The sequence below is a fragment of the Scyliorhinus canicula genome, chromosome 1 (genome assembly GCF_902713615.1).
Source record: "Scyliorhinus canicula chromosome 1, sScyCan1.1, whole genome shotgun sequence".
Taxonomy (NCBI): domain Eukaryota; kingdom Metazoa; phylum Chordata; class Chondrichthyes; order Carcharhiniformes; family Scyliorhinidae; genus Scyliorhinus; species Scyliorhinus canicula.
Window position 1 is genome coordinate 67,426,147 of NC_052146.1, and position 12,081 is coordinate 67,438,227.

Here is a 12,081-nt window from a genome sequence, read left to right on the forward strand (position 1 = left end):
CATGCATTAATAACTGTTTGGTCCAATAGTCAGGCTCTGCACATGCATACACAGGGCGGGATTTACCAACCAACCCGCCGTGTGTTTCGGCGGCAGAGCTAGACCGCCAGCGGGATTTACCGACCCCACCATTGTCAACGGGATTTCTTGGTGACTGCACCCCTCGTTGCCGGGAAATCTGTGTGCCAGCGGACGACCGGAATATCCCACCGACGTGAACAGCTGGTAGAACCTGTCCACCGTCTTTAAATTGTGCAAGTCTCCTAGTGGAACACGTATGTGTTGTCCGTTCTTCAGGGTGATGTTCTTTGTCCGGAGACTGTTGTTCCCATGGCCCTTGTTGCTTTGGTGACTGTTGTTGTTCTATTACAGTTTGGGGGGGGGGGGGGGGGGGGGGGTGCTTGTGGACCTCTGGGATTGATGATAGTACTCTACTTAGTTGCTTTTCCTTGACTGGTCAATCTCTTGTTGTTCAGCTATGCCTCCAATTGCACCGGTATATTTGGTCGTACAATCGAGGTGACAATTTCTCTACACATATGGCAGCCTTCATTAGTTCTGTGAGGGGCTTTATTGCCTGATCTTAAGATGTCTACTTCCAGAGGGAGAGTCTCATGGCATGGTCACATTGTAATTATATTTAGTACATTATCTTTGTATATAATGATCATGTAGAATAGTATGTAATTACAACATCCAGCCACTAGATGTAGTAAAAGCACATCTCACGTGCTACACGGTGGTCCACGTGATCTTGGGAAGTGAGTTAGTAGAGAGATGGAGACAGTCGTGTTTTTCAGCAATTCGGTGTGTTGTAATTGTTTAATTTAATACTTAGTTTTTTCAGCATACTTAAGAATTCACAGTTTATAGCGTAGTGTAAATAAATTGACTTTGATTTAGTACAAAGTCTGGATGTACTTTATAGCATCTCTACAACTTTAAGAATATTAATTTAAACAACCAAAGAACATCCAATAGTCACATGACTATGGAAAGTCATGATGTGGAGATGCCGGCGTTGGACTGGGGTGAGCACAGTAAGAAGTCTTACAACACCAGGTTAAAGTCCAACATGTTTGTTTCAAACACTAGCTTTCGAAGCACTGATCCTTCCTCAGGTGAAAGCTAGTGTTTGAAACAAACATGTTGGACTTTAACCTGGTGTTGTAAGACTTCTTACTATGGAAAGTCAGTTAGTCAGGAAGCACAGGATTGGATTTCCAAACACCAAATAGAAATCACAGCCTCCCCGAACAGGCGCCAGAATGTGGCGACTAGGGGCTTTTCACAGTAACTTCATTTGAAGCCTACTTGTGACAATAAGCAATTTTCATTTCATTTCATTTTCAGATGCTTTTAAGACTTGCTGCCTGAACTGAAACCTAGCATGAGGAATTGTTCTTTCATTATAAAAAAACAGCAAATTTCATATCCATCACTCACTAATGTTTGTGATGGGGTCGCAATAACAAGTGCGTGCAATGACACAAAAAGAATTGCTTAATGTTTTTGAGTGAACTTATTTATTTTTCAAATTCTGTAGGAAAATAGAAATGAGAGGAGTTGGAACAATTCCAGCACTCGAATACTGTGAGCCTGAAAGCTCAACTCCAAATCAACTCCAAACCCCACTCTAGGCTGACACTCCCATTGCAGTACTGAGGGAGTGCTATAGTCCCAAAGATGCCAACTTTGAGATGAAACATTAAACAAAGGTGGCCCCATCTGACTCTCAGGTGGGTGCAGAAGATTCTGGGGGCGATTCTCCCAAATGGAGCCCAAGTGTTCGCGCCGTCATGAACACCGTCCCGTTTCACGAAGGCGTGAACCGGGTCTGGGTACAATCGATTCTGTCCCCCACAGGGGGCCAGCACGGCGCTGGAGTGGTTCACGCCGCTCCAGCCTCCGTTCCCAGCGCCAAATGGGTGCAGTTGGGGCATACTAACCTGCGCATGCGCGGGGGACTTCTTCCGCGCGCCAGCCCCGACTCAACATGGTGTCAGCGATTCAAGCGGCATGTGGCTGGTGCCGCGCCAATCGCACCGGCGCAAATGGCGCCGATTCTCCGCACCTTGGAGAAACGCACGCCGGCGTCAGGGCACCATGGCGCGGTTACGGCGATTCTCTGGGCTAGCGCGGGCCTCGGAGAATCACCCCCCCATCTTCCTATTCCAAAGATGATCTGTGGAGCTCTCCCCAGTGGATGAACAGTAACAAACATCACATAAAACGAGTGTTGTGGTCGTTATTATGTTGCTGCTTGTGGGAGTTTGCTGTGCATAAATTGGCTGCTGGGTTTCCCACATTTCAAAAGTGATGACACCTGAAAGCTACTTAATTGTCTATGAAGTGCATTGAGGCATTCCACAGTCGTGAAAGGCTCTACATTGTCTTTTTATTTTACCCCACTTACAATCACAATAATGTATTTCTAAATCCTCTCCGTTCGAACATTGGTCAGGCCAATCCTAAAGTGCGACACAACCAGTGGGGAGAGAGACTTTCATCTCATCAGAGTGTGCTGGATTCAAAGCAGGCCCCAGAGATGAAACAACATGCTCACTATTAGACACCGTTTGCTCAGATTGCTTCTATAAATAGTCAGCATGTGGATTTTCCCTTAAACTGTTACTCTCTGTTTCTGGATGTGTTGCACCTTATGTTAACAATTTGCCTAACTTCCTGAGAGGGTGGTGGAGGCAGGTTCGATCGAGATATTCAAAAGGCAATTGGATTAACAAGATGCACATCAATCCCAGTGGTAGCGGCCACGTTGCGAACGTGGACCCAGCTGAGACAACACCGGGATAATTAAAATGTCTCCATGGCCCCCATCTGTGGCAATCACAGATTCCCCCCAGCCATGCTAGATACCACCTTCAAAAGATGGAGGCAGGACGGAGGCACACTGACAGTCGGGGACTTCTACGTAGGGCGCAGACTAGCGACACTGGACGAACTGACGAGGAAGTGGAAACTAGCAAAAGGGCAGGAAATGAGACACTTCCAAATAAAACACTTCCTCTGCAAAGAGACAGTAGGGTACCCCGGGGCCCCAGAAACCACACTACCAGAGGACCTGATAGGCACAAGCAGCAAGAAGCAGGGGCTATGTGGGAAATTATATGGACAGATTTTGGACAGAGCTTTTACATCACTGGGCGAGACCAGACAAAAATGGGAGGATGAACTGGGGACAGAGATAGGGTTGGGGACTCTGGAGCGAAGCACTGAGCAGGGTGAGGCTCCACCTCCTCCTGCGCAAGGCTAAACCTAATGCAGCTCAAAGTGCTGCACAGAGCGCATCTGACCAGAACCCAAATGAGCAGGTTCTTCCCGGAGGTGGAGGATAACTGTGAGTGGTGCCAGAGGGGCCCGGTCAACCACACCCACATGTTCTGGGCCTGTCCCAAACTTGCTGGATTCTGGACAGAATTCTCCGAGGCAATGTCCAGGGTTGTGAGGGTGAGGGTGAAGCCATGCTCGATAGTGGCAATCTTTGGGGTATCAGAGCAGCCAGAGCTACACATGGGGAAGGGGCGTAACACCCTTGCTTTCACTTCTCTAATCGCACGCCGGGAATCCTGCTCGGCTGGCGATCGGCAGCACCACCCAAAGCTGCAGTCTGGCTCGCTGACCTCTCAGAATTTCTCCACCTGGAGAAGATTAAGTCCGCCACCCGAGGGTCAGAGGAAGGCTTCCTGGATACTTGGGGGCAGTTTGTTGGCCTGTTCCAAAACCTCTTTGAGGCCAGCAACGAGGCGTAAGATAAGAATAAAAAAAACAAGATAGATGAGGAACCAAAGGACTGCGCAACCCCGGGGGGGGGGGGGGATCAGAAATAAATACAATGTGTGTGCGCATCACCTATCGAGCCGCTTTCACTGGTGCACAGATGCTACAACTAACACTGAAATAGAATTTAACTTACTGTGGCAGTGTTAAAACCAGGGAGTTGGTATCCTGCCCAACATCTTTCCTTACAATGGAAATGAAAATGGGGACAATATAAAATGGGCTGCTGACTCACAATCCAGTTACACTACAGCTGATACTCCCCCTCGCCTTTAAAATTCGGCTATCTTAAAATAGCCAAACAACCTAATTTGTTTATTTATGTAGAGATTAAAATACAAACTATAAAATGTGCACAAAAATCACATTACTGACACACCCCAAACTCTCAAAAATTACCCAGTCACTTTGGTTTGTCGAAATTACACGAAGGCTGTGACTCAAACTCTCTGTGCTGAATCCAAGGAGCAACCAGGCCAGCTTACACCTGGGTTTAATCAAAGTCTTGAGTACCTTGTCCCTCTGGAGATGATTTGCCACGCACCGCTGGCTCTCCAGCTCCTGATGCAGGTCTATCACGAGTTGGCGCAGATCCTCACCCGCTCTGCGCAGTGTGCGAATAGCTTGTCCCAATGTCATTCGTGTCAGGCTTCTGCAAAGCAATAAAAAGTTGCATTTAGCAGGATAGAATTTCCTCTGGACTCTCCAGATGTAATTAACCTGTCAGAGGAGAGGCACACTAGAATTTCCGAGTCACTGAATGTATTTAAGCTGATCGATGGGCTGAATGGCCTACTCCTATTTTCTATCTTTCTATGTTCTTGGCAATGAAGCGGGTTTTGAGGGGAGGGGAGAAACATCTTGCTATCTTTGTTCCGGACTCCTGTTCCATTTTATAATTGTTCTGCAGATTACACAGACTCTTTGGTTCTCATCAGTCCTCGTGTAAGTTTCAGTATCTGGTTAGTTTGAGCACTCCTCCACTAGTGCACTCAATAGTTGGACAGTCAGGAAATTGAGGTGGGAGATAGGAATATATTCCCTGTCTCATTCCAGTAGTTTACATTGGGCCTGCAGCTACACCAAGGACAGGCCGATTGGGAAATACAGGGAATTATAGTACTTTGCAGGCAGCTGTGAGCGGAGACCTGGCTGATAAAACTTTTTCCTCTTCACTGAGTCTAGGAAATAAACATTCTAATAATCACAAGGAAAGTCCACACCAACAGTTCACATGGCTCAGTTTGCACCATTTCATTTAACCATTACAAAGACCAGCATCATTTAACTATCACGCACAGGATCGTATACAGGTTGGTGTGAATTTCCACCTCATTCACATGACATCTTGTATAAAAATTTACATTAATTGACCCACTGAGCCATCAGAAGCACATCGTATTTTTTAAATTACCATATCATGTCTCCAGCCTTCTGCAGAGTGCAATTTGCGATCAGACAGGCCTATGAAAGATAGCTCACCCAAGCAGTGAGATCTACAGATGGGACCTTTGTAGGTTCTCTCCCAATAAGATCTGCTCCCTGCTGAATCAGGGATCGCCCTAGTTCCTCTTGGGATTCTGCACTCCAGTTGCTCAGTTACAATCTATTCATTAACTGAGCAGTTCTAAGGCTGCATTAGGATACCTCATAAGTCATATGTGACTGAAGTCAAGTTTTATGTGGATGCCTCTTGGTTCTTGTAGATCAGCAAAGAGAATCTCATGAAATGAAAAATGAAAATTGCTTATTGTCACGAGTAGGCTTCAATTAAGTTACTGTGAAAAGCCCCTAGTCGCCACATTCCGGCGCCTGTTCGGGGAAGCTGGTACGGGAATCGAACCGTGCTGCTGGCCTGCCTGGATCTTTTTTCAAAGCCAGCGATTTAGCCCAGTGTGCTAAACAGCCCCTCATGGCACCTACCTCAACAATTCCCTTCAAACTTACAAGCAACATTGATCATTTACCCCTTTCCTCCCCAGAATGTACTGCATTTACTAAAAATAATGTACTCCCCAGAATGTACTGTATTTACTAAAGAGACAATGGAGCAGATCAGAACATTGTGTAATATAGAGTAAAATAGGAGTTAATGACTCAGCAGCCGATTTGACATCTCTCCCTATTTAGGTTTGCATTGAGGTCAATTGTGATGGATGTAAAACAGGCTGCCAAATCACCATTGCCCATTCTACATTATGGCAACATATCAAAATCTGCACCAATCAATTTACCAATAATTAATTGTTGCCAAACATAAACAGCATCACTTGTCCAGCAGCAAATGCATTTTTATGTCAAATGAGCCAGTTGATCCTATAATATAACCTGTCAATCATTAGGCTTAGGGGCCATGATTTGCTGCTGGTGCAAATTCTGTAATGGGCACTAAATCTCACGCAATGCCAAAAGTGGGATTTGTGCCGGCGAGGTTTTGGTTTCCAATCCTCCCCGTCCCCCTCTGATAATGCGATCTGGTTCACGCAGAGGGTGGGTTTGTGCCTGATTTTTATATATTATAATATAATAATAAATTAGCAGGCTTGACACCACCACTTCCAACCCTCAATGTATCTTCTCACCCAGTCCGCATGATGTTACGCTAGCGCAAATCCCTGCCGGTTTTCAAAAACGGAAACCAGTTGTGACGACCGTGACGGGAGAGTACAGGTAAAGATAGCCCCCGGATGGTGAGTGACAGGCCTGGGCAGTGCCAACCTGGCAGTGCCGGGGCAGGACCTCTGAAAGGCCCCATTGAGGTTTCACCTTGTCTGGTGGGGATGGGTGGGGTGGGGGGTGGGGGGTGCACCCCAATGTCTGTATCGTGGGAGGATGAGGGAGGGTCACTCCAATGCTTGTGGGGTGGGGTGGGGGTGGGTGTCCTGATACTTGTGAGTGGATGAATTGTGTGTGCCCTAATGCCTGTATGCTATTGGATATGGGGGAATACCCCGATGCCTTGGGGGGAGAGGCATGTGGGTTGCCTAATGCTTGTTTGGGGGGGGGGGGGCGCGGTGAGGGGTTCTACATGTCTAAAGGATGTGGGGACAAATTTTTTTTTTTTTAATGCAAATCGGAGGAGCACCCTTTAAAGATGGCATCCCAGTCTCTCAGGACCGCTCCACCAGAGTGACACCTCTGAGAAAATATGGAGAGAAAACTCAGCTGTGCAACTGGTTTCCAGACGGTAACTGACATTCTGACAAATTTTGGGAAGATTCTAGTGGCGCAGTGGTTAGCACTGCTGCCTACAGCACTGAGGACCTGGGTATGATCCTGGCCCCGGGTCACTGTCTGTGTGGAGTTTGCACATTCTCCCCGTGTCTGCGTGGGTTTCACCCCCACAACCCAAAGGTGTGCTGGGTGGGTGAATTAGCCACGTTAAATTGCCCCTCAATAAAAACAAAATTCCTGACAACCTGAAGACGTGCAGGATAGGTGGGTTGGTCCACTCTAAAGTGCCCCTTAATGGGAAACAAAATAATTGGGTACTTTAAATTTATATTTTTTAAAAATTTGAGAAGATTCCACCCAGGGTTTTTGACTGGTTAAGAAAGCATTTTTCAGAGTTGGTTTTCAGCCAGTGGGAAACTCACTTTTGAAAAAAACTAACCCTCATTTTTGAGTGGGAAAAGACAGAGAAAAAGACATTTTCTAATTAAATTTTAGAGTCAGACAATGGGAGTAAATTCATTAGATGAAAAAAAATTGAAAGGAAGACTAAGATAATAAAGATAAGAGACCAAGAGATTGACCAGCGGAGGAATGTAGGACAAGCAGAAAGAAACAGTTCATATATTTTTGCAAAGGTATTGAATGGAGTTTCTCTTGATCCTATTGAACTTAAGGTGGAAGACCTGAAAGACACCATGGAATTTCAGTGTTTTTGTTGAAAATGTATTTGCAATGCGTATCTTATGTTTGTAGCCAGTATTATTAGGTAAGGGTTTCAACGAATACGGGGCAAAGGCAGGTTAAAGTGTAGATTCGTTATGATCTAACTGAATGGTGGAGCAGACTCGAGGGGTTGAATGGCCAATTCCTAGTTTTCAAATTACATTAATAAAGCTGCTCCTGATATTTGAACAGTTGTATTACTGAAATATCATTTTGATGTTATAGTCTAGGATATGAAAAGAATTGGCAAAACTGATCAGTCCAGGGATACAGTCATCGGAATTGTCACAAGGACAGTGTAATTGTGAACTATAATTGAATAAATAGTTTTCTTGCCCCCTTTTATAGTTAGGTTACCAAGCAGTCACTTCTGAGCAGAGTGGATTAAACATTTCCCCTTACTCTCCATGTCTAACGCTGCTATCTTCACAAGGATCTATCCCAGGGACGAGACAAATATGGGAGCATGTTCGTAACTTACCCCAGGTCGCTGTTTGGTAGGCTTATAGTTCTCCCCAAGGCTCGCACTTGTGTGCTTTGTATTAACACTTGAATACGTTCACACTCCATCTTGATCTCGGATACGAAGGACCTTTCTGCCCGCTCTACCTGCATTCTGGCTTCTCTCTCTTTGAGGGAGGTTTCATTCTTCTCATCCTGCAGCTCTTCCTCCATCTGGACCATCTTTGAAGTCAGCCTTTCAATATCATGTTTTTTCTCCTAGACTCACAACAGGAGGAAAAGCTCAGAAAAAATCCCAAAGAAGATATGAAAATGAAAACAATTTCAAAAAATGTGTTTGCAATGTGTATTTTAGGTGTATAGAGTTAATAGTATTAGGTAAGTGTATCAAGGCAGGTTAAAGTGTCGATTAGTTATGATCTAACTGAATGACGGAGCTGACTCGAGGGGCTGAACGACCTCTTCACATTTAAAACCTGTGGGAGAATAATGAAAACTATATCTAATGAGGATTAGCTCCGACATTACTGGGGGTTAGACCCCATAATTTTTGGGATCTGAATAGCCATTACTATGGGTCAGACCTAACATTACTAGGGATCAGAACCACCAATATGAGATATCTGAGTCAATATTGCGAAGCATCATACCAATATTACCATGAATCAGACTCAACTTTACTAGCGATCAAATGATGGAGTAATTTAATCCATTCTTCCTAAAGTGGAGAATCTCTGTTTCATAGAATCATTGAATTCCTACAGTGCGATCAGACTTCTGGTGGCGATATGTAGGTGGAGGTCGCACTTTGGGTGGCTCCCGCTAGAGCTTTTGGTTTTTGGTCCTTTTCACCTATTTTTTGGGGGAGATTTTATCTGAACGGTCTCCAGTAGAATTGTGGTAATCAGAGGATGTCGCAAGCCCAACGGAAGAATACGGGACAAAAAAGGAACGAGCGCTAGTCCGTCTGAGAGCTCGTGTTCTGTGCAAAGTGTAGTGGGAGGAATGATGGCAGGCATAAGCTTGCCAGGTGGGGCTACTCCCATTACGGCGGACATGCTGGCCGAGGTGATGGCAGTGGAATTTGAGCGCCGCCTTGCCAAGCATTTTGAGCATTACGGAAAGGAGATGATGGGAATGCTCAAACAGTTAATGTACAATACATTGGCCCCGAAAAAGGAGACTCTTGGAAAAGACTTCAACGGCGATGTGGGAGCAGAGAGTGGTGCTGAAGCTGGTGGAGGAGGCATTGTCACGGCACAGCTGCCAGCTCGCCTCAATGGGAGAGGAGCTGTGGAAGATGGAGGGAAGTAATAATAAGCCACGTGGAGGACCTGGAGATCAGGTCACGGCAGCAGAATCTTCGGATCATGGTAATGCCTGAGGGGTTGGCGGGCTGGAGGCTGACAGAGTGCGTTTTGGAGATGTTTGCCAAGTCATTGGGGGAGGAGGAGAATACCTCCCTCTTTGAGTTGGATAGGGTTCATCAGTCACTCCAGCCGAAGCCAAAGGCGAATGAATGATCCTCCAAGAGTTGTGATAGTCTGCTTTCATCGCTATCAGGTGGAGGTGAAGGTCTTGAGATGGGCCAAGCATAATCGGGAGGTGAGGTGGGAAGACAGTGATATTCGCATATACCAAGACATCATGGTGGAGCTGGCAAGGTGACGGGCGGCCTTTAACAGGGCGAAAGTGGCACTCGATGAGAGTAAGTGCGGTTTGGGATGGCCTACCAAATGAAGTTGAGAGCCATGCATTGGTGGCACAGTGGTTAGCATTGTTGCCTCACAGTTCCGGGATCCCAGGTTCAATTCCAGCCTCAGGTGACTGTGTGGAGTTTGCACTTTCTCCCCGTGTCTATGTGGGTTTCCTCCGGGTGCCCTGGTTTCCTTCCACAGCCCAAAGATGTGCAGGTTAGGTGTCCTTCTGCACTGTATGGATTCTATGATTCTCTTTGAGACGGCGGAGGAGGCAAAGGCATTGTGAGGGTTGAAGGATTGGGATTGAATGGAGTTTGGACTTTGTTTTCTTATGTTGTGGTTGGGAGCGGATGGTTTGGATACGGTGGAATAATGTGTTGGGGGAGCGTTCTTTCCCTTTTTGTTTGGGGTTTAGCGTGTTTGGCTGGTTTAGAAGTGCTGGGTGTGAGGGGTTTTAGTCTGTTTTTTGTACTAGGTATGTGGGGGGAGGGGGCTCTGGCGGGGGCCATCTCGCTAGCAAAGCATTGGCGGTGCTTTCCAAAGGTGACTGGGGAGGATCAAACAGGGTTTTTAAAGGGTAGGCAGTTGTCCTCGAGTGTGCGGCGCTTGTTAAATGTGGTGCTCTCCCCATCAGAAGGGAAGGGAGTTGGAGGTGGTAGTGGCGCTGAATGCGGAGAAGGTGTTTGATCGAGTAGAGTGGAGTTATTTGTTTGCATGTTGGAGCAGTTTGGGATTAGGGCCTAAGTTTGTGGCACGGATCAAATTGTTATATAAGGAACCGAAAGAGAATATTTGTAAAAATGAGGTGAACTGAGGATATTTTCAGCTGCATAGGGGAACAGGACAGTGGTGTCCCGTGTAGCCCCTTTTATTTGCGTTGGTGATAGAGTCCTTGGTCATTGCGCTGAGGAACGCGGATAAGTGGAGGGGTACAATGAGATGGGAGTGGGGGGAGCATAAGGAGTCCCTGTATGCTGGCAACCGTTGTTGTATATTTCTAACCCGGGTCACACGGTGTGGGACATAATGGGGCTGCTCAGGCGATTTGGGGCTTTTTTGGGATATAAATTTAATTTGGAGAAGAGCAAATGCTTATTGGTTCCTCTTTGGGGGCTGGAGCTGGATTGGGAGGATTGCCGTTTCGTGTGGCTACCATCACATCAGGTATCTGGGGGTGCAGGTGGCCTGGGTCTGGGCCCAGCTAATTAAATTTTACCAGCCTGGGGTGGGTAGGGTTAAGCCAGATTGGTTTAGGTGGGATATCCTCCCCCTATCATTGGCAGGCCAGCTGGAGGCAGAAAATATAATAATAATCTTTATTAGTGTCACAAATAGGCTTACATTATCACTGCAATGAAGTTACTGTGAAAATCCCCTAGTCGCCACACTCCAGCACCTGTTCGGGTACACAGTGGGAGAATTCAGAATGTCAAATTCACCTAACAAGCACCTCTTTCGGGACTTGTGGGAGGAAACCGCAACACCCGGAGGAAACCCATGAAGACACGGGGAGAACGTGCAGACACCGCACAGACAGTGACCCAAGCCGGGAATTGAATCCAGGACCCTGGTACTGTGAAGCAACAGTGCTAATCACTGTGCTACCATGCTGGTCGGTTTTTATTTTTATTCCAGTGCTTTTTTGACAAAGGTATTTCTTTTGGGGGTGGAATGGTTGATTTTGTCATTTGTATGGACGGGTAAGGTGATGAGAATTCGGAAGCCAGTGCTTCAGAGAGGGCGACAGTCGGTGTGTTTGGCTCCTCCGAATCTATTCGGTGGCGAATGCCGAGAAGGTGTGGGGCTGGGGTAGGGAGTCGGAGGCGATGCGGGTAAATATGGAGGCAGGCTCTTGAAGGGGGTTGGGGCTGCGGGCGTAACAATGGCGCGCTTCCGTTTGCCCCAGGGAAATACTCGGGCGGTCCAGTGGTGATAGCCATGCTGAAAATATGGAGGCAATTTTGGCAGCATTTCAAACTGATGCCGGTTCGAGAGAATCATGTGTTTGAGCCGGCGATACCGTATGCTAAGTTTCGGGGTGGTGAAAATGAAGGACTTATTTTTGGAAGGCGGTTTGAAAGTTTGGAGCACTTTACGGAGAGGTTTGAATTCCATGAGGGAAGGCCTTTAGTTATATGCTGGTGCGGGACTTTGCAAGGAAGGTTTTCCTGACTTTTCCGGTGGCATCTCCCTCCTTCTTGGAGGGGTTGTTGTCAGTGATGGG

At 46.6% G+C, this 12,081-nt stretch overlaps 1 protein-coding gene across 1 annotated transcript in view; it reads right to left on the reverse strand.

Annotated features, from left to right (window-relative positions):
* si:ch211-102c2.8 overlaps positions 1 to 12,081 on the reverse strand; it is a 114,904-nt gene that overhangs the window by 16,370 nt on the left and 86,453 nt on the right. The window contains exons 18-19 of the mRNA XM_038793481.1: positions 8,177 to 8,415; positions 4,312 to 4,450 (exon numbers count right to left, since the gene is read on the reverse strand). Coding sequence (XP_038649409.1) covers positions 4,312 to 4,450; positions 8,177 to 8,415 — 378 coding nt within the window. The remainder of the gene's footprint in view (positions 1 to 4,311; positions 4,451 to 8,176; positions 8,416 to 12,081) is intronic.